At 48.8% G+C, this 24130-nt stretch overlaps 2 protein-coding genes across 2 annotated transcripts; both read right to left on the reverse strand.

Annotated features, from left to right (window-relative positions):
- Positions 1–334: 334 nt before the first annotated feature.
- On the reverse strand, positions 335–8429 carry MUL1 (mitochondrial E3 ubiquitin protein ligase 1). The gene is made up of 5 exons (XM_073316467.1): positions 8269–8429; positions 7358–7492; positions 6072–6159; positions 5353–5473; positions 335–2640 (listed from the first exon to the last, which is right to left on the reverse strand). Exons 2-5 carry the CDS (start codon positions 7478–7480, stop codon positions 1911–1913), a joined length of 1062 nt encoding a protein of 353 aa, XP_073172568.1. The 5' UTR covers positions 7481–7492; positions 8269–8429; the 3' UTR covers positions 335–1910.
- Positions 8430–18760: 10331 nt separating this feature from the next.
- FAM43B (family with sequence similarity 43 member B) lies at positions 18761–23022 on the reverse strand. The gene is made up of 2 exons (XM_073316358.1): positions 22615–23022; positions 18761–21118 (listed from the first exon to the last, which is right to left on the reverse strand). Exon 2 carries the CDS (start codon positions 21109–21111, stop codon positions 20146–20148), a length of 966 nt encoding a protein of 321 aa, XP_073172459.1. The 5' UTR covers positions 21112–21118; positions 22615–23022; the 3' UTR covers positions 18761–20145.
- Positions 23023–24130: the final 1108 nt, after the last annotated feature.

Below are 24130 nucleotides of genomic sequence, written 5' to 3' on the forward strand. Positions count from 1 at the left end.
GAGTGCAACGTTATTGGCTGTGAGCTCCAAGCCAGTAGTTTATTTTCCACGGATGTAGTGAAATCCCCTCTTCAGAATGAGTTTCAAAGTTACCCTTTTAAAATTCATGGCCATAACAGAAGTTGAGTACACTAGAAATATCTCAAATATTTTGAATGTACAAAAAATACAATACATCCAGCGACTTCGTGTTTACTGAATAAGAAGATTTGATGTCCTCCAACATAAATATTGACCTTAATGTCACCCTGTTCAGGAAGTCTTTATATTCCATTCACGAATAGTTTCCATCTATTATTTAATACGAAATTTGGGAAATGAAAGAGATTTGTGCTTTCTTTTTGCAGATAAATGTTTATTTGTAATATACATGGTATGAAATAAAGAGGAGTACCGGAGTATCAACGAAGCTTTGCTTTATGTTGTGGTCAATGCACAAATATGCAATGCACCCCTTTGTTTCACAAATGTTGTGAAATAGTACTGAGGGTAACCAGCACTCTGTGGTTCACCACCACTCATGAAATCAGAACGTTAAATCAATGAAAGAAAGAAGGCAAAATGGTGTATTATAAAGTACATTTAAAAAAAAAATCTAATCCCACTCAAGATTTTACTTTATAACCATACACTGTCTATTGTCATGATGCTGCTTGGCCAATTTGTGTATGTGTCAGAATAAACAGAAAGCAAAAGAAATACATACAGCATAACACAAGACTCCAGAGGAGTGCTGTTCTCGTATCACTTACTGCTCTATTGCTGGGAAGTAGCAACGTTTAGTCTGAACTCATGAACAGAGACAGAAACTTTTAGAGTCAGATTCCAAAAGCCCAAATAACAATCCCATCCATCATCTCCATTCCAGTTCCTAGCCTAATTGACATCACTACCAGCCTCACCTACTAAAATAAGGGACATTGTCTAAATAAAAACTCATGAGAAAGGAAATTTCTTGCCTGCTCTACCACCCACTTTAAGATTTGTTTAGTTTTAATAATCTAAGTCAAATTTACTCTTCACCATTGATGCCCTTTCCTTTTTGCATCCAACTCAAGCTTGGACAATGAAGCCAGACAGGTGAATTTCACTGTCTGGTTTTTGTGTGCTAGCATGACGCAGTTGTATATAGATTTCCAATGCTGCAGAGAAAGGTTTAACAACCAACCCCATATGTTTTGTGGTGGTGGTAGGAGAACAAGGAGAGGACAATGTGGACATAATTGCTCACTCTAATTAAATAAAGTCTTTCATGAAAATATTTCCATTCATATGAGGCTTTGTAAAAGCCCTTAAAAAATCCCTAACGCTAAATTCAGCCCTAGAACTACTTGACAGCATCACTTTAATCCTGCAGTCTACAGGCCATCTCAGACTAAAGCTTTTTCTAGCCCAGATATTTCAGACGCTGAAATCAAGTGGGATCAAACCAAATCTACAGTGACTGCAGATCCAGTTACAATAAACCAGTAACACAAAGTACAAAAATCAAAAGATATGTAAATACCGACGGTAATAAACACAAGGGATTGGAAGTGCAGAAAGAGAAACATATTAACTCACCAGCCTAATAAAAACTTCATTTCTGGAGATTGCATAAACCATCCTCAAAGTCTATTGGGGGCAGTCTAAAGGAAACTCAATGCACTCATTAGCTGGATTTGCTCCCTTTAGGACTAGTTCTTTGATTAAGTTATAACCTTTACGTCAGTTCTGCCTCTGCAGTAAAATTTCTACTTTTGCGTTTTGGATCACAAGGCATTCTCACCCGCTCACTCTTCTCCCAACAAATTTCACCCCCCAGGAACAGCACCTGCCCAAGTTGCCAGACAGGCCAACCAGCTGGAGGACTTGAGAAAACCCCTTAAGAGGGGAAATGTTTTTGCAAATTGCTCCAAAGCCACAATCGTTTAGCTGTTGTATAAGGGAACCACCCTAGCAATCGCCTGCCTACAAATAGGGCATTTCTTTGGGTCTGGAAGTGCCTGGTAGCACTCGTCACATGAGCAGACATGCCCGCACTCCAGAAACACACACGACTTAATGTTACTCAGACAGACGACACAGACATTTTTTACAGTGTCCCCACCCTCAGTGTTCATGTCATGCCTTAGCTGCTCCTGAGTCTGCCTGAATTCATCTTGCATTTGTTTCAGGCGCTGCTTTTCCCGAAACTCCCGGTACTGCTTCCTCAGAATGAAGAAGAGTGTGGCGCAGGTTGCAAAGCCGAAAATGACTGTCAGGATTTTCCAGAGTTTGACATTTGATTCTTGCTTCTTCAGCAAGGAGTCAAAATCCAGGCTGCTCAGATAATACTGCAACCCTTGCTTGGGCGGCTGCAGCTTGATAGTGTTGTTGTCTAGGACCAACTCTCCCACTCCCGTTAACATTGCTCCAACCTTCAGCATCTCTTCAGTTTCTTGGATGCCTTTGGGACGTTCGCCGCTAATGTAATGGCCAATCACATCCGTGAAGGATTGAATAGAGGGATGGAACTTTTCGTACACTGTCTCCAAGCTGAGTTCTGCAGAATCCAGGGGCTTTACCACTCGTACTGTGACGTTGGCACCATCCTCGTGCGGCACCAAGTCAAAGGGCGTTGCATTGGTTCTCTGGTGGATGATCTTTTCACAGTCATTCCTGGTGGAGGATAAGTGAGTGAGAAATAAAGCAAATGCAGGCATAACCGTTTTGCCATCAGCTGGAACATGTGACAAGCAAAAACACAAGCCACTTTCCCCTAATTAATGCCTAGCCGTGAAATAGGTGTTTAATCTGCTTTGTTGTAAACACCCCATCTTCAAGCCTTCTAGTCTTCTATAAGATGAGGTTAAAAAATCTTCAAAAGATAAAATTAGTCAACTTTCAGTGTATCCACAGCTAGGAAAGAAAAATCTTTATCAGCATCTAATCCTACATAAATTAAATCAACAACGCATCCTTCCTCTCACATACTTGACAGTAGCATAGTACAGTGTTGTAAGGGCCAGCTAATTAATGCTTGCAAAGCACTTTGAGGTCAGTAGACAAAAAGTGCCAAAGAACAAAATATTACATTAATTCCCCTGGAACAAGTACCTTCACGCTGCTGGAGCCATTGAAACTTTCTGCAGCGTCTGATCCTCTTGAGAATGCCCTCCTTTATGTTCGTGTGCCATAACTTGGCTTTTGGGAAAAGCACGGGTACTATTTGAATCCTGTTTTTACATGTCCTAGCAAAAGTTTCTCTTGGTCAAAATAACTGTAAAGCTGTTTCTTTCTGTAGCAGTGTTGCCTGGGGGGTCTGTATTAGGCCCTGCTTTTGTATTCTCACACTTCTGCTTAGCTCCTTATACGGAAGCAGACGCTGCACTTCCCCTGGCAAGAAGATGACATTCAGACATATCTAATTCCATCTAATCTTCCAAATGGGTTTCCAACTTTGACAAATTGTTGTGTGGCAAGAAGCACTGCATGGCACATAAGCAATTTTAATAAGTGTAACTCAATTAACGGAGGCTTTGTTTAGGCTCAGAGAGTGGAGCAATGATCCGGTTTCAGCAGGTTCATTTGACAATGCGACTTCCGATTCCTTCTCTGAGTCAAGGAATCATGTTCTCACCAGATTTATCATTTGAATTGTGCTGTAGGTCTATTATTAAGAACTCATTTTAACATCTGGGGAATATTGCCAGGTTGTGACCATTGTTCAATATGAACAATTTACAGCTGTTGAAAAATGCTCTTAAACTAGCTAGGTTGGATTAGCGTAATTCCCTATTTTCCAGGTACATGAGGGTCACAACACATCCTGGTCTTGAAATCTTTATGCAGGCTCCTCCATAAATTCTGCAGTAATTTTCATTTATAAGGCTTTTGGGAGAACACCTCCCACCCCAAATGACACTTCTACTTCCTACACCCAATAGTTTCATGCATTCTCTGAGTAGGCTAGTTATGTGAAATCACTCAATCTTGAAACTTTGGGGTGGGGACTAAGGGCTTGTAATAATGACTCTTCTCATGCTTACAGAGTGAAATACCCTCCCCGCTGTAAACAACAGCAATAGAGTTCAAAAGTAGGTTAAGGAAGTGACTGTTTGCTGCACACTTCAGTTCACCATCACGGATTTTTTTTATGATTTTATTGAACAGCATTCAGACTTGGTGAGGAATGCGCTGTGAAGCTCAGATTGTTGTTGTTGCCACTGCTCATAATAATCCACGCTACTTTAAGGCTCTGCCATTCCCACCACTCGATTGCCAAGGAATTACGAACAAATGCGTCATAGATTATGTTGAAAAACCTCAAAAAACAGTGTAAATTGCCCCTGCAGTAGCCGTTAAAGGGAACAAATAAAGCTGGTAGGGCTGAAAAATCTGACCTATGTACATCAATTTGTGAAGAACACGAGTGTTTACAGGTGTCTTCCTTCCCAATTACCACCACCAATTACCCTGCTCACCTCAAGGGAAAAAAAAGAGAAAAAAAGAAATAGAAAATGGGTTTGAGAGAGAAAAGTTTTCAGCTCCTAAAGAAGGACCTAATATGGGGAATGGGATGGAAGATGTTAAATCTTATTAAAAAGTATCCATGACATGTACATGCACCTTCAATACATACACACTTTAAGGGATTTACACACTTTATATATAGGAATGACTTCGTCCCACACTGAAAGGCATTCACCCCCGAGGTCGATCGCAGCAGCTACTTAACACTGCACAGCAACCGTACGCACCAGTTTCACTTACCATCACAGCCACTTTTTCACAGCAGAAAGAATTTAAGGAGCGAAAATAAATGGCATTTGGCTAGGACACCAAGGTTAGCAATATTACTTCTCACGAAAAGTGTCATTTGACCTCCAGTAACCAAGTGGTTAAGGTTTGATCCGAATGACAGCATTACCAGCAGCAAAAAATAGTCTGACAATCCACCCTGGAGCCTTGGTTCAAAATTGATCAGTAACCCATCCAAATACTGACTAGACCATTTTAATTGTTGAATGACTCACATGTCCATTTAAATCCAATGCACTATTTGTCTGGTTTTGAAACAGCATCCATAATTCATGGAAAACAAAATACCCAGCCAGCTAGTTACTAAGTAACCTTGGTTTACAGGCTATTTTATACAGAAGGAATTGCCTTATAGTTGCCTCTCCTAACAAGTAAACTGAGCTACAAAATCTAGTTCACTGCCAAACTCCTGCATTATTCAGTAGACTTCATGACCAAATGAAATCACACCACTGAATTACCTCACCAAATTCAATACCCAATTACTTTTTTTTGGCAGCTGTCTTCATCATAAAGCCAACAGGGGGAGCATATATGTCTGGATCTTTCCAAGAAGAGAAGTAGACATACCAGATATGGGTTGTTCGATTCCACACCATTTTATGTTCCCGTAGTGTCAGCCTCTGAACTACCCCCTTGCAACTGTCCACAAATTGGCTGTTGAGAGTTTCCTTAACAGACCGCACAACACCTGAAAGATACAGAACCATTTTACCAAGAATTGTAAAGGCTACATATTCGTTAACCATTATTTATTATACATATCATTTTTATTACATATAAAATTAGTAATGCCAGAGTTAACCCTGTTATGCAACAACAGAAGACTATGGTACAGACAGGCTAAAAATATAAGAAGAGAATTAGTGCTTTTAATTGTCAGCAACTGTCCCAGATGAAGAACTAGAATAAGGTCTAGAGGGTCAGGAGGTGGATATAGGCCAGGCAAGGAAACAGACACACTATTCTAGGGAGACTGCCTGACTTTCTATCCTAATGGAGGTCATTTAATGTAAGGACTAGTTTGGGATTAGACAGGATCCACAGGAAACATTAGGAACTATTTTATATATGTATGTGCTGAGCCTACTGCTTGAAATGGAACTTCATTATCCTTGTGAGTTTTGCTGGATGGTTCAATGTTTTCTCGACCAACCTCTGCTTTAGATACCTGGACCAGAATCAGAGATGCTGGAGAAAAGTTATTTTCTTAGAAGAAGGGAAGGTGAAATGGAAAAGATTGGAAGCTATTAGAACCCTCTAGTGACCCAGGCACTTATGCACAATACCTTCAATAACTGCATACGGGACACATTTTCCGGGTGCTTCCATAAGAATGTTCTTCAAGTCTTGATCTAGATTCACTTTTTTTGCTCCCTATATACAAAAAGAGCCATATGTATCAGTAGTTATAGACTAAATGTGTGTTATGAAACAGATGTAAAAGAGACTTCTCGCTTATGACTAATTTCTAAAGACTGTGTTGTGCAGATAAACTTGGGGGTGGGGAAAGGAGGGTTTTGAGGAATAGGGGGTCAGTTCAGTGCTAATTTACAATAAGCACTATATTTAGGCTTGGGAGGGTTAGATTTTTATTGGTAAATGTCCATTTCACAATACACATACAAATCGACAAAAAAATATATTTCCATTGAAAAATGCTGTTTGAGAACTTATAAGAGTTTGATTTAAGGATATTTACTTTGTATATTTTGGCATATGATGTTGACAATGTGTGTTTTAAGTTACAAAGCTGTAACTTTTTGAATCTCAATGTCTACTGTCATTAAATAATTGTTGCCTGGCCCCTCCACAATTTCCCACAACTGTGAACATTTAAATTGATAAAAATTAAAAAAATTAAATTAAATAATCAATATTATCTGTCAAAATATAAAAATAGAATTCTGCCAAGCCTAACTATATTAATTCTTTTTCCTCCCTAGTTTTAATAGGAAAACTTGACTTTTATCTAGTGTTTTTCCTCAGTAGACTTCAAGACACTTTACAAAGAATGTCCGTACCATTACCCCATTTTACATATGGGAAAACTAAAGCACAGACCGGTAAACTGACACGCCCAACATCACTCAGCCCGTCAGTAGCAGAGTTAGGAACAGAAGCCAGGTCACCCGAGTCCCAGTCTAGTGTTCTATCTTAAATCATCAGTGGAAATTACTTGCTATCGTAAGTGTAGCAGACATAAACATGTTAATCTAATAAAACACCTCCAAACACACTTATCATACTAGTTAGTTTAAGCTATTACAATGAAGCAATCCCTGAACCAGTTTTAAAATATTGAAAAAAAATATATAAAGGGGGAGCACTCCTAGGAACAGGATAAATACTGCACCTTCAAACAAATGGAGAACTAATAACACACTCTACAGCCAAATAAAGACATGAAATATTCAATTAAGAGAAAAACATCTCCAAATGAACTAAATATTCACTCATCGGAACACTATTCTTTTATATGGAGTTTCTAACCTACGATTGTGCTACAGTGTTACACACCAAATTGTAAAGTTAGTACTTTTCAATAATAAAATAAATATATCACACAACTGACCTTGAGGCTGTGAGCAACTTTAGATTTCTGCCTGTAAATGGAGTACAGAATTGCTGTGACAGCCGAACTGGTGGCCAGCAGTATAAGTTGGCCAGTTGAAGGCCGCCCCCCACTTTCCATCATTGCAATTTAGATCTAGTTCAAACATATTTAAAAAAAACAAAAGGTTACAATAATGATCAAGTTTCAGAGTAGCAGCCGTGTTAGTCTGTATCCGCAAAAAGAAAAGGAGTACTTGTGGCACCTTAGAGACTAACAAATTTATTTGAGCATAAGCTTTTGTGAAGTGAGCTGTAGCTCACGAAAGCTTATGCACAAATAAATTTGTTAGTCTCTAAGGTGCCACCAGTACTCCTTTTCAATAATGATCAAGTTATTAAGAGACTTTCCTGTGGAAACTGCTTTCCTGTCACCATGCTTTTGAGAGGAGGAACGGACCTCATTGATAAAAAGGATTTACAGTGGTCTCAATCTGAGCCAGAAGCACTGAGCCATTTGAGAGGGGCGAGGGGGGGAGCAAGAGAGGTAAGTTCAGGAAAGCGACAAGGATAATTTAGACGCTGATAGCTCCTGGCAGCAAGGGAGAGTCAGCTGGTGTGCACTGTATAAGCATAAGCAAAAGCAGGGCTGATGTCAGCTATTTACTTTATAGGGATAGTGGCAGGAGGGCGAGGAGAGCAGTCAGTGTTGAGCGCTAGCCTCTGGGAAACCCAAATGTGACTAATGGGGCGGGCAGGCCCCCACCCCCGTCCTACCTGTCCCACCCCCAAGAACTCCCCTCCTCGCCCCAAACACACCCCTGGTAGCCCTACTCTCCCCGACGCCCCCCGCCCCGGTAGCCCTACTTGCCCCTACACCCCCCTGGATCCACGCTCCCCCCTCCCCCTTACTTTCCCTTCCCCATCCCTCACCCCGCCTCCAGCGTCGTCTCCTAACGCCCCCAGCACACACAGCGCGTGTCCCCCGCAGCCCGTGGGGGGAAGGGGGCGAACCCCTTCCAGGGCCTGCCCCCCCCGGACGCCCCCGGCCGCTGCCTCCTCCCGCTGTGTGCCAAGGAAGGACACTCACCCCACCCCGCCCTGCCAAGCCCGTCCCTGTCCCTGTCCCTTCCGGCGCGGCCTGATGACGTCTGCGCCTACACTCTATCCGCGAGCAGCAGCGAGATGAAGCGGGGTCATAGAGTGTAGGGCTAGAGGAGACACGCGGGGTCCTCCACTGCCCCGTGCCTCTGAGACAGAGTCCTCCCTGCTTTCCTCTAGGGCTAGAGCCCCCCGCCCCGTCTTCTGCATGGCCCCAGCTCGCCCAGTGCCTGCCTCTGGGGATGGGAGCCAGGGTCAGGGCTTCTCTTCCCAGCTCTGCCCCTCACCTGTGCGCGCAACCTGGCGCCACCATGATCCCTGCCTCTTAGCTAGCCCTTCCCATAGGTAGCGCTCACAGCACTTTACAGCTGGGGAAACTGAGGCATGCAGGGGGGAAGTGACTTGCCTAAGGTCACCCAGCAGGCTTGTGGCAGAGCTGGGAATAGAACCCAGGCCTCTTCAGCCCAGTCTGGTGCTCTCTCTGCTAGGCCACACTGCTTTATACATTTATGTACTCTAATCCCAGAGCTTGGCAACCAGGAATCATTTCACCGAGAGGCAGTACTAGCCCAGTGGGGGCCTTAAGCAGGAATAGCCTGAGCCCTACTTACCCCACATCCACTGCCCTAAATATACAAATTGCATTATTTCCACAAACCAAAATATATGCCAACACAACACATACAAATACACTTGTTAAAAAGTCCATGTTAAATAAGATGAACGGTATTTTGGGGGGTAATACTAAAGTGGGGGGCCCTTGAGCTGCTTGGGACCTTAAACAATTGCTTATTCTACTTATGCCTAGCGCAGTCTTCACCCACTGTTGAAGAGCAGAGGCCTTTGGGGTGGAATTCAGCACAGCACGGCACAATTGGCTGGGGCCAAATTTTCAGATGTGGTGGGGGTAACAGCTAGACACCTAAGTAATCCATATTTAAGCACTTAAGTATGTGGCTTAATTTTCTGAAACATTAGGCACAACTCCTGTGGAAGGAGTCTGAAGTCTATAGGAGTTGTGGGTACTCAACAACTTTGAAAATCAAGCCACTTACTCAGGTGTCCATATGTGGATTTAGGCACACAAGTTTGAAACGCTTGGTCTGAATGCATTATTGGGGAGGAGGTCACCCTCACTTAAGACAGAGAGATTTCATTTTGGAGATCTATTTATCTATAACTATATATGTAATTATACTTGAAGAAGAGTTTTGTGTAAGCTTGAGAGCTTGTCTCTTTCACCGAGAAAAGTTGGTCCAATGAAAGATTTAACCTCACCTACCTTGTCTATGTAATTATACCACATTCATCACACCAGCATCTCTTCCTTGTTCCCATCAGTGCCATAGGTATGGTTGATAGGAGAAGTTTCAGGGGCTCATCAAGAAGAAAATTTGTCCCATTAAATGTAATATTGCCAAGGCTGATTCAGTTCTTTTCCATGTTGCTTTCTTTCTGTCCACTAGATGGTGAGACACTCACATTGATAGCGAAAGCAGGATCTGGCTTTAACGTTAAAAAAGCTAGTGGTGGAAAGGATGGGGTGTGTTTTCTAAGATAGGATGGCTCCACTGCATTCAGTATTTAATGTTTAGGGGAATGGCCAGTCCTAGGAGGGAAGTGTGGGAGGTCGGGGGTACTTCCAAAAGGCTCATGGTCATTGCTTTCTACTAGAAGGAACTTGCACACTTGCACCAGTCGCTATTATATCAAAAGGGACCAGACCATGGGTGTTGTTTCCAGTTTTTCTTCAGATGATTTTACCAAACAAATTAATTACAAAATAGAAAACTATTCTGAAAATTTCTTTTGCTGAGCACCAGCAGAGAATGATGGTGCTAATTAATATTTTATTCAGTGCTCTGAAGCTAAAAAGGATTGTATAGGAGCAAAAACTATGTCTAGGCTACAGAGCCTATGCCAGCATAGCTCCCAAGTGTAGACACAGTAAATGCCAACAGAAGGAGTTTTTCTGCTAGTGAAGGAATACCATCTTCCTGAACAATGTTAGCTCTGCCAATAAAAGCCCTCTTCTGTTGGCACAGCTGCATCCACACTGGCTGTTTTGTTGGCATAGTCAGGAGTGAGGCTTCTTCACGCTCCTGATGGACTTAGCTATACCGGAATAAGTTTTAAGTGTAGATCATGTCTAAAGTAATGTTAGTAGCAATGAACCTAGCCAGTTTCTCTAATTCCTTCAAGTAGGAAATGAGACCTGGGACAGATTCCTTGGGATATGCATATAGATAATATTCAGTTCTCTGCTAATGAGCTTCTTATAGCGCACCCATCACCGTAGTATCTGAGCTACTGAGATACTCCTAGGATGAATATAATCAGCTATGGTACCGCTGAGCTGCTTGGATCTCCAAAGGGAATATCCATGTAATGTAACTGGCCACTAGATGTCATCAAACACTTCACTTGCATTCTCAGAGAGAGCCAGTCCCAGTGCTAAGGTTCCTGTTGTCTCAGCCTGTCACTGTAGGAGGACTGCCCTGAGATGTTTCCACTGCTGATAATACAAACTGCCTATGTAGCACTTTTTATGAGTCGATCTCAAAGGAGGGGAAGTCACAGTTAGCCCCTTTAATTAAGAGAGGGGAAATGAGGTATAGAGAGACTAAGGGCCAGATTTTTAAAGGTATTTGGGTACCTAAAGATGCAGATTTCAGAGTAACAGCCGTGTTAGTCTGTATTCGCAAAAAGAAAAGGAGTACTGGGGCACCTTAGAGACTAACCAATTTATTTGAGCATAAGCTTTCGTGAGCTACAGCTCACTTCATCGGATGCATACTGTGGAAAGTATAGAAGATCTTTTTATACACACAAAGCATGAAAAAATGGGTGTTTACCACTACAAAAGGGGAGAAAACCTGGATTTGTGCTGGAAATGGCCCAACTTGATTATCATACACATTGTAAGGAGAAAAGGAGTACTTGTGGCACCTTAGAGACTAACCAATTTTTAAATTGGTTAGTCTCTAAGGTGCCACAAGTACTCCTTTTCTTTTTGCGAATACAGACTAACACGGCTGTTCCATTGTAAGGAGAGTGATCACTTTAGATAAGCTATTACCAGCAGGAGAGTGGGGTGGGGGGAGAGAAAACCTTTTGTAGTGGTAAACACCCATTTTTTCATGCTTTGTGTGTATAAAAAGATCTTCTATACTTTCCACAGTATGCATCCGATGAAGTGAGCTGTAACTCAGGAAAGCTTATGCTCAAATAAATTGGTTAGTCTCTAAGGTGCCAAAAATACTCCTTTTCTTTTAAAGATGCAGAGACATCCCTAGTGGATTTTCAAAAGCCACTTAAGCAGATTAGGTGCCTAAATCCCATAGGCACCTATCTGCACCTTTACATGCCTAAATACCTTTACAAATCTGGCCCTTAGTGACTTATCCAGGGTTTCATAGCAAATGAGTCACAAAGCTGGCCGAAAATCCTAAATTCCCGTCCCATGCCCTGTCCACAACCACGCACCAATTTGTATGGAAAACTGACCCCCCTCCGTCCCTCCCACATCTTCATTCTCCTCTCCCATCATCTTCAACAGGGCTGTTTGGACTGAAGGTTGCAATTGGGTTTGAAAGGTTTCTCCGAGAATTACACACCCCACGTCCAGCTCCCAGACAAGATTTGAAACACAGAAGAAAGTGACGCAAATGAAGTGGAAAGAGGGCATACATTGTTAACAGTGGGGGTAATTAACCATTAACCAATACTTGAGCAAGAGCTTTTACGTCACTTGGAGTCTTTACATCCAGAGTGGACCTCGTTTAAAAGAGAGAGGCTCCAGTTCAACCACAAGTTACCAGGCTCACAGCGGCTGAATTACTAGCTGACAACTATGGCCTGTGTTACGCAGGAGGCCCGACTAGATGACCATAATGGTCCCTTCTGGCCTTAAACTCTATACATCTAGATGTGTTTGTCAGTGCTCAGCACGTTCCCAGGTGAACAGATGTCCACATAACAACACCCAAAACAAAGAGCACTAACTCATTGGAGAAGTCAAGCACTGAATGGGTCTTCGACACTTAGGCCTGATCTGCACTTAAAAGTTAGGTTGACACAGCTACAGCACTCCAAGATCTGAAAAATGTATACCCCGGAGCCGTGTAGTTAAGCTGACCTAGCCCCCAGTGTAGAAGAGGCTAGGTATATGGAAGAATCAATGCTTTTGTCGACCTACCTGCCACTGCTCGGGGAGATGGTTTATCAATATCCTTGGAAAAACCCCTTCCATCGCCGTAGAAGGCATTTACACTGTGGCAGGACAGCAGCATAGTGGTGTGCCACCGTAGCACTTGTAATGTAGACGTGGGCTGAGCTACCTTTCTCCCTAGCGGTAGTCCCTCCAGATCAGGATTGGAGCAGGTAGGAAACCATGCAGTGCCACTGACCAGGCTCTGATCTGATTTGTGGGAGCCTGGTACTGCCACCAATGCAACATCCGTTCTCCACCTCACCCTGGTTGGACGGGCACAGCTGGAGGAGGAGAAAGAGGAAGCTTCCTGAGAATGGCAAAGGAAAGAATTCCACAGTCCCTGCCCTATGCTACCAAATACCCAGTTAACTTTCATTTACCAATAGTGCTGCAGCATCCACCCAGTGACTGCATCATTTACACACCTCCTGTAGGGAGCACGTCTGCAAATCCTTGAGCAATGCTGTGATACAAGGCATGGTAAAGATTCTTCCCTTTACTTCCCATGACAGTTTGGTAACTGTACTGTGCTTCAGGGAGCTAATCATTTCAATTCCCCCTTTGGTTATGGATGACAGACATCCAGGGGCACAGTCCAGAAGCATCTGGATCCCTGTGGCAGGAGGAGGCAGGAGCCCAGGTATAAAGCCATCTAGCTCCTTCCATCCAGGAGCTGCAGCTTTAATGAGAGATGAGCGTTGCACTTTAAAGAAAGCTCCACAATGGCATAGTGGGGAGATAGGAAAAGCAAGGGGAAGCAGGAGGAGTGGGAAGAGAAAGAAAGGAAAGATGGAGGAGAAAGGCAGAAGAGAAGAGAAGGTTTATGGGAGCCTAAACCGTGCTGAGGCCAGTGGTCTAAATGCCCTTCTGAGCTCAGGAAAGGATGTCTCTGTGCATGAAGCCCTGTGCTATCAGCTGTCCCCACTGGCTATAAAAAGTGGGGACACACACTTTGTGTCTTCTGTAGGTTAAGTTCATTGCACTCATCACTAGGGTGACCAGATAGCAAGTGTGAAAAATCGGGACAGAGGGTGGGGTGGGGGGGTAATAGGCACCCATGTGAAAAAAAGCCCCAAATATCTGGACTGTCCCTTAAAATCGGGACATCTGGTCACCCTACTCACCCCGGCTCCTGGCATCGCTCTGATACACTGCACGAGCTCCCTATATGCTATCCTTCCTAGTTCACAGATTCCCTGCAACCCCACCTCTCGCTCCCTCCATGCCAGGGGTTCTGTGTGACCCCATTCCTCCTTTCCCCCCACATGCCAGGATCCTCCATTCTCCCCCATGCCCAAGGCTCTGTGTGCACCCCTTTTCTGGCCATTACCTCTCCATTGCTTCCTTCCCTCCCACCACTCATTTCTTTCTGTCTGGGAGAGAAGTCATTTAGGGCACCAACATGTTTAAACTGTATTGAGACAATGGGGGGTGTTGTTGTGCTGAAAGGTGTTCATGGCTGCCCTCAACCAGTTCTTTGATAGGTAGGCAATTACAGACCTGGTTAAAGCACCTGGGTCTGCTAACCAAATATAAGGGGCCCTGCGTGTCCTTCAGTGGCCAATGATACCTAGAACATTCACTGAAATGGTGAAATGAATCAGATATGGCGTTGACAGACAGAAATGCCACTGAGTTGTGTGTGAGACCTCACTTTGCTTGGCCAATAGAATCAGCAGCACAGCTTACAGAGAGCTGAGAATGGCCACTCATGAACCCCTTTTCTTTCCGATCCCCCTGGGGACAGGCGCCGGTGTCCCCGGGTGAGCTCATTCTATAGCCAGAAGGCAGAAAGGGCTTGAGCTGACACCAGCTGCACATATCCCTGCCAGCTGGAGAGAGATCAGCATGAACAGAGTTACTCTCTCATCCAGGACCCGTGGCTCATGCCAGCAACTGAGACAAGGGCTGGGCCCAAGCATTGCCACAGAACAAGTCACACTTGGATTTTCACTCATATCAAGTATATTCTTGTTGTGATAACACAAGCACGTCCTTCCACTGTGCTAAACCGTGGGGAGCAGCCAGCCTGAGAGCTGCTGTATTCCATCCACTTGCGCTCCCTCTGGACTGGCCCACTCAGAAACCACTGGGGGCCAACGCTCTCTAGAGTGGGATCCCCCAAGCGAACCTTTAACCCTTTCACTGCTCATCCTTCATCTCACTGGTCATTATCTATGACGATCACATTTGTGCTAACAGCGTGCTAACAGAAATGCCAATAAATCAGAAATGAATGGAACGCCAAGAGCACTCAGCAGGTAGGTGCATTCTGCCCAGCTGCACCTGGGCCATACAGCTGTTCTCCACCTGCTGTACTCATTTGGTCTGAAACTGATAGATACCTCCAGCAGGACAGCATCCCCTAACACCACGATGGGATGTCAGTGCAATAGCAGCCCAGACGGAAAAGTAGCACTTCATGAGTCACCAGCCCCACCTTAAAACAGCGAGGTGGCCCTTGCAGATCTCCTGTCCTAGTTCTGGTCTAACCTAACCATATTCAGCTTTCAGATGTGTTAGGGTCACACCCCGTGGCCACGTCTCTGACAAGTCAAAGCAGCTGAAGTTCTATGGCACATGAGATTCTTCTAAGCTCTCCAGGGACAAGCAGCAATCTACTAATGGAAGGAGAATGTTCTCAAGCAACGTATCCGGGAGTTCTCCTTTGCCTCTGATTGCTTCGCATCCTTCAGGGATGTGTTCCTGTCTGACTGACGCTTGCCATGGCTGCTGCACTGACTTGCCTCTAGCTGATTAAATCTCTAAGAGGTGAGAGCTGGAGTGTGATTTCTAAGCCATGTGCAGCAATCAGGGCTGCTTTAGCCCTAGCAAAGTTTCTACTTTTAAAGGAATCTTAACCTTAGGATGCTGGGGATGAGTCTGCAAATTCATCTGTAAGTTCATGCAGCTGCTGGATCCCACCATGATCCCCCACCCACACCTCCTGGCAACAAACTGCCAAATCCTTCCTGTAATGCGGTCCTTGATCTTCTAACCAGCTGCCTTAACCCTCTTTCTAAAATCCTGGACATCCACCCAGGTTCCCTCCTCCCAGCTGCCAGAACGATCACTTACGTGTGCAGGCCTGACTTATCCAGAGAGGTACCCTGACTCTGCATTAGCTGTCTAACCTGCCACCAAATGCCCCTCCTCAAGGCAAGACCACACTTCACTTCCAAATCCAGATCCTCCTAGCCCCCTATTGTACCAGCCACCAGAATCCTCCTTCTACCTGCTCTCAAGGCATGCACCCCCTGGCCAGGTGTCACCCACCTGGAAATCAGGAAGCATTCAAAGGGGTTAAGATTCCTTTTGCTAGGCACGAGCATGTGATGAGTTAATGGCCTTAGGTGTCTGCACCAAGGAAAGGGTTACAAGTTAAACATGTACCTTCCGTGTTCCTATTGTGTCTAGTTGGGAGCTAAATACCTTCCACTTCTGGTCAGGCCAGGCCCACACGCAGGGCTAGGCTAGGCACAGACAGGATAGTCAGCCAGCTGAGAATGCTTCTCCTCTCTGTGAGAGGAGGGGGTCTTAGCCCTGGTCTACACTGGAGGCGATCGATCTAAGTTACGAGACATCAGTTACGTGAATAACGTAGCTGAAGTCGACGTACTAGATCGGCTTACCCTGGTGCCTCCACAGGAGGGAGTCGACTGCTGCCACTCCCCCATCAACTCCGCCTGCGCCTTTCGTGGCGCCAGAGTACAGGAGTTGACGGGAGAGCGCTCAGGGGTCGATTTATCGTGTGTGGGTCTCAGGATACTAGAGAGATAAGGTCGGGGAGGTCATATCTTTGATTGGCCCAACTTCTGTTGGTGAGAGAGACCAGCTTTTGAGGCATGCAGAGCTCTTCTTCAGGTCCGGGGAGGTACGCCGAGGGTCACAGCTCAGCAAGGTGGAACAGATTGTTTAATCTAAGGAGTTAGCACATATTCTAAGGGATGCTCGGAGCACCTTTCCCAGACCTGAGGAAGAGCTCTGTGTAGCTCGAAAGCTTGTCTCTGACACCAACAGAAGTTGGGTCAATCAAAGATATGACCTCCCCCACCTTGTCTCTCTAATATTCTGGGACCCATGAATGCATGACATGACTGCAGCAACACTGCCTACAACAGAGAAAGGGTCTGTAAGTCTTAAATTAGGTGGGGATGGGAACTATGCTACTTTCATACTGAGTTCCAGGCTCAAGGTACCAGCCACACAGAGCTGGGGATTTTGCATAGATTCTGCCTTCAGTTACTTTCCATCCTCTCCTCCTCTGCCTCAGCCTGGAACCAATGCGGAGAATGCAGGGGAGCTGTCTGGCAGCAGCAGACAGGCCTCTTGGTTGCTACTTGGAGTGGGCCCCCATGGAGCGATGCAGCCAGATTCCCCCCCTCGCATCCAACTCCCCAAGAATACAGCCCTGACCATCCCATCATGTTTAGGTCAGGTGGAGAGACCAGCTGGCCAATAACCCAGTTCCCGATACCACTGGGTCGGGACAAAAATGGGACAGGGGGCTGCTTTGTTAACTGGTGGGTTAGCCCCTCTCCCCCAAGTTCTTAGGGTACCAATACACCTTGGGCTGGACTTTGGCCACACATCCACCTTGTAAGCTCCTCGGGGCAGCTATGTGTCTTTGTCTGTGTATTCAACAACAGTAGAGGGCATGTCACCAGCACTAGAGGAATAATAATGTCCCCCAGGCCTTGCCCCTGCTTTGGGGATGTGAGCCTGAATCCCAGTGAAAGGCTAACATCCGATTCTCAGCCCCGTCACTCAGCACAAAGCAAATAAGCTTTTAATAAAACCCACATGCCTCAAAGGCAGAGGAATAAAGGGAAAGAGGAAAACAATCTTCTTAGCTTAAATGTGACCAGTCCCTCCCTGGTGGAAGCTCCTCGCAGGGGGTGGAGTTAAGCCACAGAGGCATTTGCCTCATGATTTTAAAAATGCCGGTTGCCATGGCCACTGGAAACGGCTGCTTATTTGACATCATTTCTAGAACTTCCGTTGCCGTCAAGAGGGAATGTGGATTTTTAAAAGCATGTCACGACTTTTCCTCGGTTTTGTTTTTTCAGGAGCTGTTTGTTCCTCCCAAGAGCAGAGATAAATGCCACGGAAGTGTGGTGGTGGCAGCCCCGGGGAAGATGAAAGGGAATAAGGCAGCTGTCTGCTTGCAAAACTGCTTACCCCTGCCCGCTTTCTCCTCCTTCTGCAATACACTCCGGTACGTTCCTCCATATTAGGGCACAGAATCATTCCAGAGTTTCTCTCTTTTCTGGAAATTGGTTGCTAGGGGCTGATCTCCAGAGAGCGCCACACAAAAAGGGTGAGATGCTTTCATGTCTACAATCTACCCTGCATACAGCACACAGAGAAATACAGGGCTGTGTTGTCAAACAAGTGCCTGAATGGGACAGCCACATCCCACATTTGGTCATCGAAATTGGCACTTAGAGGAGGTATTTATGCACTTGCAGGTAATTTACTGGCGGTACATGCTAATTTGAACATCAGCATGTGGGCTTTGGGCATCCTGCTACAGCTCCCCAGTTTAAAGCCAAATGTATAGCTATATTCCTACATGTGCACATGGCAGACACATGAAATGCACACAAAGTGTGAGTACACATTTGGAAAAGATACACGCATAGGCACACACCGAGAGACACAATCACACAGATTCATATGCACATGCACCCTCCCCAAATAATCACACACAACCCCCTTTGAGCAAACAAATCTTCACCCACATACACACCCACGCAAACATCATCATCACCATCCCAACAGAGCAGTAAAATCCCTCATTTATAATCAGTGCTTGGTACGCAATCTAGCCAAATGACCCTCCTGGTCCAGAACCTAGACTGGACCCCATAAAGGGAGAGGTGCCAGAGTCTCCATGAAGACCACTGGGAATGTTGATACCACTATTAATTTGACAGGAAGGCACTCAGATACTACTGTGAAGGGCAGCGGTATAAAACTCTGAAATAGATCAATAGATAGAAGCCCGATTCCTCACCCAGCACTGAGCTGGTTTGTGTTCCAGCTACTACTGCTCTTGAGATACAATGGCAGCTAAATGTTTACAAAAGATAAAGCACAGTAATCATATTGCAGAACACGCAGAGAAACTTTATTACAATTACCACATTATATGCGTGTGTGTGTGTGTGTGTGCTCTCTGTGTGATGCTCTGCATCTCATCCCCAGAGTCGCACACATGTGGGCCAAATCTTTCCGCGATGTAACCCCGTTGAAGCCAAAGCAAGATGAAGAATTTGGCTCCTGGGTGTTCTATAGCCCATCTCCTTAAGACACACCTAGGCACCCCAGGGCCAAATTTTCCAAACTTGGGTGCCAAACTGTAGACAGCTAAACCCTCCTTTAGCTACCTAAATCAAAGAGGGCTGATTTTCAGAGGTGCTGAACTTCTCCAAATCCCATCAAAGACAACTGGTGCTCAGCATCACTGAAAATCAGGATGCTTATTTAGGTACCTAAATATGAATTTAGACACTTATCTTTAGCCATGTAACTGTGTCCTGATTTGCAGAGCTCTGGAGCACTCACACAACCCCTTCTGGAGAGCTGTGGGGGCCCAGCACCTTTGAAAATCAAACCCTCAGCCCCATAGTGCTGTACATGCCGTCCCCAAACCACATCCCCTCCCCAGTGTCAGACACATGCAGGCACCTGTCCTATGTGACATGTACAAAACTGTACAGAAAAATTGCATGTTGTAATAGAAGTGAAATCTAAGGGCATCTCTCTGTAAATAGATGGCTTTTTTTTAAATATATAAATTTTAGTTTAGATCAAGTAGTAAAAGTCACTTCAGCTGGACCAGCTTCTCCTTCCCTCTGCTGAAATGGAAATATAATCCCCCACCCGGGCAGTTTGTGTGTGTGTGTCTCTCTCTCTCTTGAAATCACTGGAAGTACAAAATACACACAAGAGTTGCTCCCTGCCAGCTGCCCATTCAGGGAACTCTTCCCCCTTCCAGAACGTGCGGGCATGTCTCACTTTAGCAGGAGCCAGCCCATGGCTTTGATGCCAGTCATTAGAGTCAGGGCAGTCTTTCTCTGAGCCGGTTAGCAAGTGTCTGTGTGTGTGTGTGTGTGTGTGTGTGTGTGTGTGTGTGTGTGTGTGTAAGAGATGGAGATATATGCACCAACCGGTCGAGATCATTTCAGTGTCCGCTCAGAAGAAGATCAGGGGAAAGGGCCAGGTCGGAGCCGGTGCCCGTACTCGGATGGCAGGAGTGAAGGAGTGTTAAGGGCAGGCAGGGTAGGTCAGTCTATCTGTGTGCGAGCCCCGCCAGCCCGCGGGGCCCGCTGACCGCTGTCCGCTTCCGGCGATCTGCCTCTCCCCGGCTGCAAAGGCAGCAGCCAGGGCCCAGCTGCAGGTGGCGTTTCCAGCCGCCTTCTGCCCAGCCTCACCCCAGCCAGGCGGGCCCTTCCGCCACGGCAAGCGGGGCTGTCTCTAGCCTCCGGGCCTCAGCGGCCCGACCAGCAGGGTCCCTCCCGAGCGGGCTTCCAGGGCGCCGGGGAACGGAGGCTCCAGCCCCTCATCTCCCGGGCTAACGTCAGCACCTCGGCCCGCTCCCGGCGCTGCGGGGCGCTGGCGCCCGCAGCCGCCGGGCTGCGGGAGCCGCCCAGGTGCTCCTCGCCGCCGCCCTCCTCCTCCTCCAGGATGGAGCTGAGCCGGCGGGCGCCGCGGCTGCGGTCGGCGCGGGGCCGGTAGGGGCACTGCCCGTGCAGCAGCTTGCGGGCGGGCACCCGCGGCACGACGGCGTCGCCCAGGCGCTGGCGCTGGAGGCGCCGGGAGTCGTTGAGCCTCTGCAGGCGCTTGAAGTCGCCGAAGGCGGCGCTGGCCGTCTGGTGGAGCAGCCGCGCCAGGGCCCGCGCCGTCTCCGCCTTGGCCAGCAGCGCGGCGTGGCAGCGCAGCACCACGGCCTTGTTCTTCACCTGGTGCCGGTAGACCCAGGCCAAGAGCTTGGGGTGCCGGCCGTCGGCCGCGCAGTGGGTGATGCGGGGCAGCAGGTAGGCGTGGCCCGGCCGCCGCCCGCCGGCGCCGCCCCGCGCCTCGCAGGGGGCCAGGCGGATGCCGTGCGCCCCCAGCGTCAGCTTCACCTTGGTGCCGCTGGCCCCGCCGTCGCTCTTGGCCCAGATCTTGCCCACCGCCTCGTCCGTGCAGCCCTCGCCCTTGGCCTGCAGCGTGACCGCGTTGCCCAGGTACCAGGCCGTGTAGGTGGGGTCCTCCTGGTTCAGCTCCACCTTGTGCCGCCGGCTGCGGAACACGCTGCCCAGCCGCTCCAGCGGGCACTCGGGCAGCAGGTCCGGGCAGGAGCGCAGGAAGCTGGAGAGCAGGGAGGCGTAGCTCAGCCCCGGGCCCAGGCTCTTCGCTTTGCCCCGGCGCTCCGCTTCCACCAGCACGAATTTGTTCCTGCGCCAGGGCAGCATCGCGGCTCTGCAAGGGGGAGGGGAAGAGGCTGGAGAGGCAGCGGGACCCGGTCCTGGCCGGCAATCGCTGCCTTCCGCCGGCGCAGGGAAGGGGCTTTCCTCCGAGCCCACCGGGAGGGGCCCCGATCCCGCGGCTCCTCCCCGAGCCATTGTTCCGCCCCACCCCCTCCGGGAGATGTCCCGGTCCCTACCCCACTGCACCGCCTGGAGATGCCCCGTCCCTACCCCACTGCACCGCCTGGAATGACCCCGGTCCCTACCCCACTGCACCGCCTGGAGATGCCCCGTCCCTACCCCACTGCACCGCCTGGAATGGCCCCGGTCCCTACCCCACTGCACCGCCTGGAGATGCCCCGTCCCTACCCCACTGCACCGCCTGGAATGGCCCCGGTCCCTACCCCACTGCACCGCCTGGAGATGCCCCGTCTCTACCCCACTGCACCGCCTGGAATGGCCCCGGTCCCTACCCCACTGCACCGCCTGGAGATGCCCCGTCCCTACCCCACTGCACCGCCTGGAGATGCTCCGTCCCTACCCCACTGCACCGCCTGGAGATGCCCCGTCCCTACCCCACTGCACCGCCTGGAATGGCCCCGGTCCCTACCCCACTGCACCGCCTGGAGATGCCCCGTCCCTACCCCACTGCACCGCCTGGAGATGCTCCGTCCCTACCCCACTGCACCGCCTGGAGATGCCCCGTCCCTACCCCACTGCACCGCCTGGAATGGCCCCGGTCCCTACCCCACTGCACCGCCTGGAGATGCCCCGTCCCTTCCCCCTGCACCGCCTGGAGATGCCCCGTCCCTACCCCACTGCACCGCCTGGAATGGCCCCGGTCCCTACCCCACTGCACCGCCTGGAGATGCCCCGGTCCCTACCCCACTGCACCGCCTGGAGATGATCCGTCCCTACCCCACTGCACCGCCTGGAATGACCCCGGTCCCTACCCCACTGCACCGCCTGGAGATGCCCCGGTCCCTACCCCACTGCACCGCCTGGAGATGCCCCGTCCCTACCCCACTGCACCGCCTGGAGATGCCCCGTCCCTACCCCACTGCACCGCCTGGAGATGCCCCGGTCCCTACCCCACTGCACCGCCTGGAGATGCTCCGTCCCTACCCCACTGCACCGCCTGGAATGGCCCCGGTCCCTACCCCACTGCACCGCCTGGAGATGCCCCGTCCCTACCCCACTGCACCGCCTGGAATGGCCCCGGTCCCTACCCCACTGCACCGCCTGGAGATGCCCCGTCCCTACCCCACTGCACCGCCTGGAATGGCCCCGGTCCCTACCCCACTGCACCGCCTGGAGATGCCCCGTCCCTACCCCACTGCACCGCCTGGAATGGCCCCGGTCCCTACCCCCCTGCAGATTGCTGGGAGTGCCCCTCCCTCTGCCCTGCCCCACTGCAAATGGATGGATTTGTCCCTCTCTCAGCCCTTCCCCCCCACGCCCGCCCACTCTCCTGCATCTGGGCGGGTGCCCCTGTCCCGCTGTTTTTACCCCACTGCTGCTGGAGGGAGATGCGCCGATCCCGATCGCCCCGTCCCGCTGCGGGCTGCGGCTCCCGGTCCCGCGGCTTCTCCTGCCCTGACAGCACTGAGGAGAGGATGCGGGGATTCATCCCCTGCCGGTGCGTGTGCTGCTCCCCCTCCCGGGCGGCTCCATCAGCCACACACGCACACAGCAGCCACACACGCACACAGCAGCCCAGAGCTCTCACATAGACACACACACACCAGCCCAGAGCGCTCTGTCTCTCTCACACACACAAAACAGCCCAGAACTCACACACACACACAGAGCAGCCCAGAGCTCTCACATAGACACACGCACACACCAGCCCAGAGCGCTCTGTCTCTCCCACACACACAAAACAGCCCAGAGCTCTCACACACACACAGAGCAGCCCAGAGCTCTCACATAGACACACGCACACACCAGCCCAGAGCGCTCTGTCTCTCTCACACACACAAAACAGCCCAGAACTCACACACACACACAGAGCAGCCCAGAACTCACACATGGACACACACACAGCAGCCCAGAGCGCTCTGTCTCTCCCACACACACAAAACAGCCCAGAACTCACACACACACACAGAGCAGCCCAGAACTCACACATGGACACACACACAGCAGTCCAGAGTGCTCTGTCTCTCCCACACACACAAAACAGCCCAGAGCTCTCACATGGACACACACACACACCAGCCCAGAGCGCTGTCTCTCCCATACACACAAAACAGCCCAGAACTCACACACACACACACACACACACAGAGCAGCCCAGAACTCACACACACACACAGAGCAGCCCAGAACTCACACACACACACACACACACAGAGCAGCCCAGAGCTCTCACATGGACACACACACACACCAGCCCAGAGCGCTCTGTCTCTCCCATACACACAGAACAGCCCAGAACTCACACACACACACACACACACACAGAGCAGCCCAGAACTCACACACACACACACACACACACAGAGCAGCCCAGAGCTCTCACATAGACGCACACACACACCAGCCCAGAGCGCTCTGTCTCTCTCACACACACAAAACAGCCCAGAACTCACACACACACACAGAGCAGCCCAGAGCTCTCACATAGACGCACACACACACCAGCCCAGAGCGCTCTGTCTCTCTCACACACACACGCAGTGGCTCAGAGCTCGCTCACACACCACACGTGCGCACACACACACATATGCACACACAGAGATCAGCCCAGAGGACACACACACACACACACAGAGCGGCTCAGAGCTTGCTCACTCACACACACACATATACACACAGAGAGATCAGCCCAGAGCTCACACACACACACCAGCTCAGAGCTCACCCACAGGAAGACCACTTTTCCCACAGCCTCACCTGGGCCATTTCTGCAATGCCCATCAGCCATGGGGCTGCCTCCCAAGCAGACACCCGCCCGGCTCTTGGCTACACATTGCTTTGGCCATGGGGATGTGACTGGGTGAGGTGTGTTCCTTGCACTCAC

This window comes from Lepidochelys kempii, chromosome 18 (assembly GCF_965140265.1).
Source record: "Lepidochelys kempii isolate rLepKem1 chromosome 18, rLepKem1.hap2, whole genome shotgun sequence".
Taxonomy (NCBI): domain Eukaryota; kingdom Metazoa; phylum Chordata; order Testudines; family Cheloniidae; genus Lepidochelys; species Lepidochelys kempii.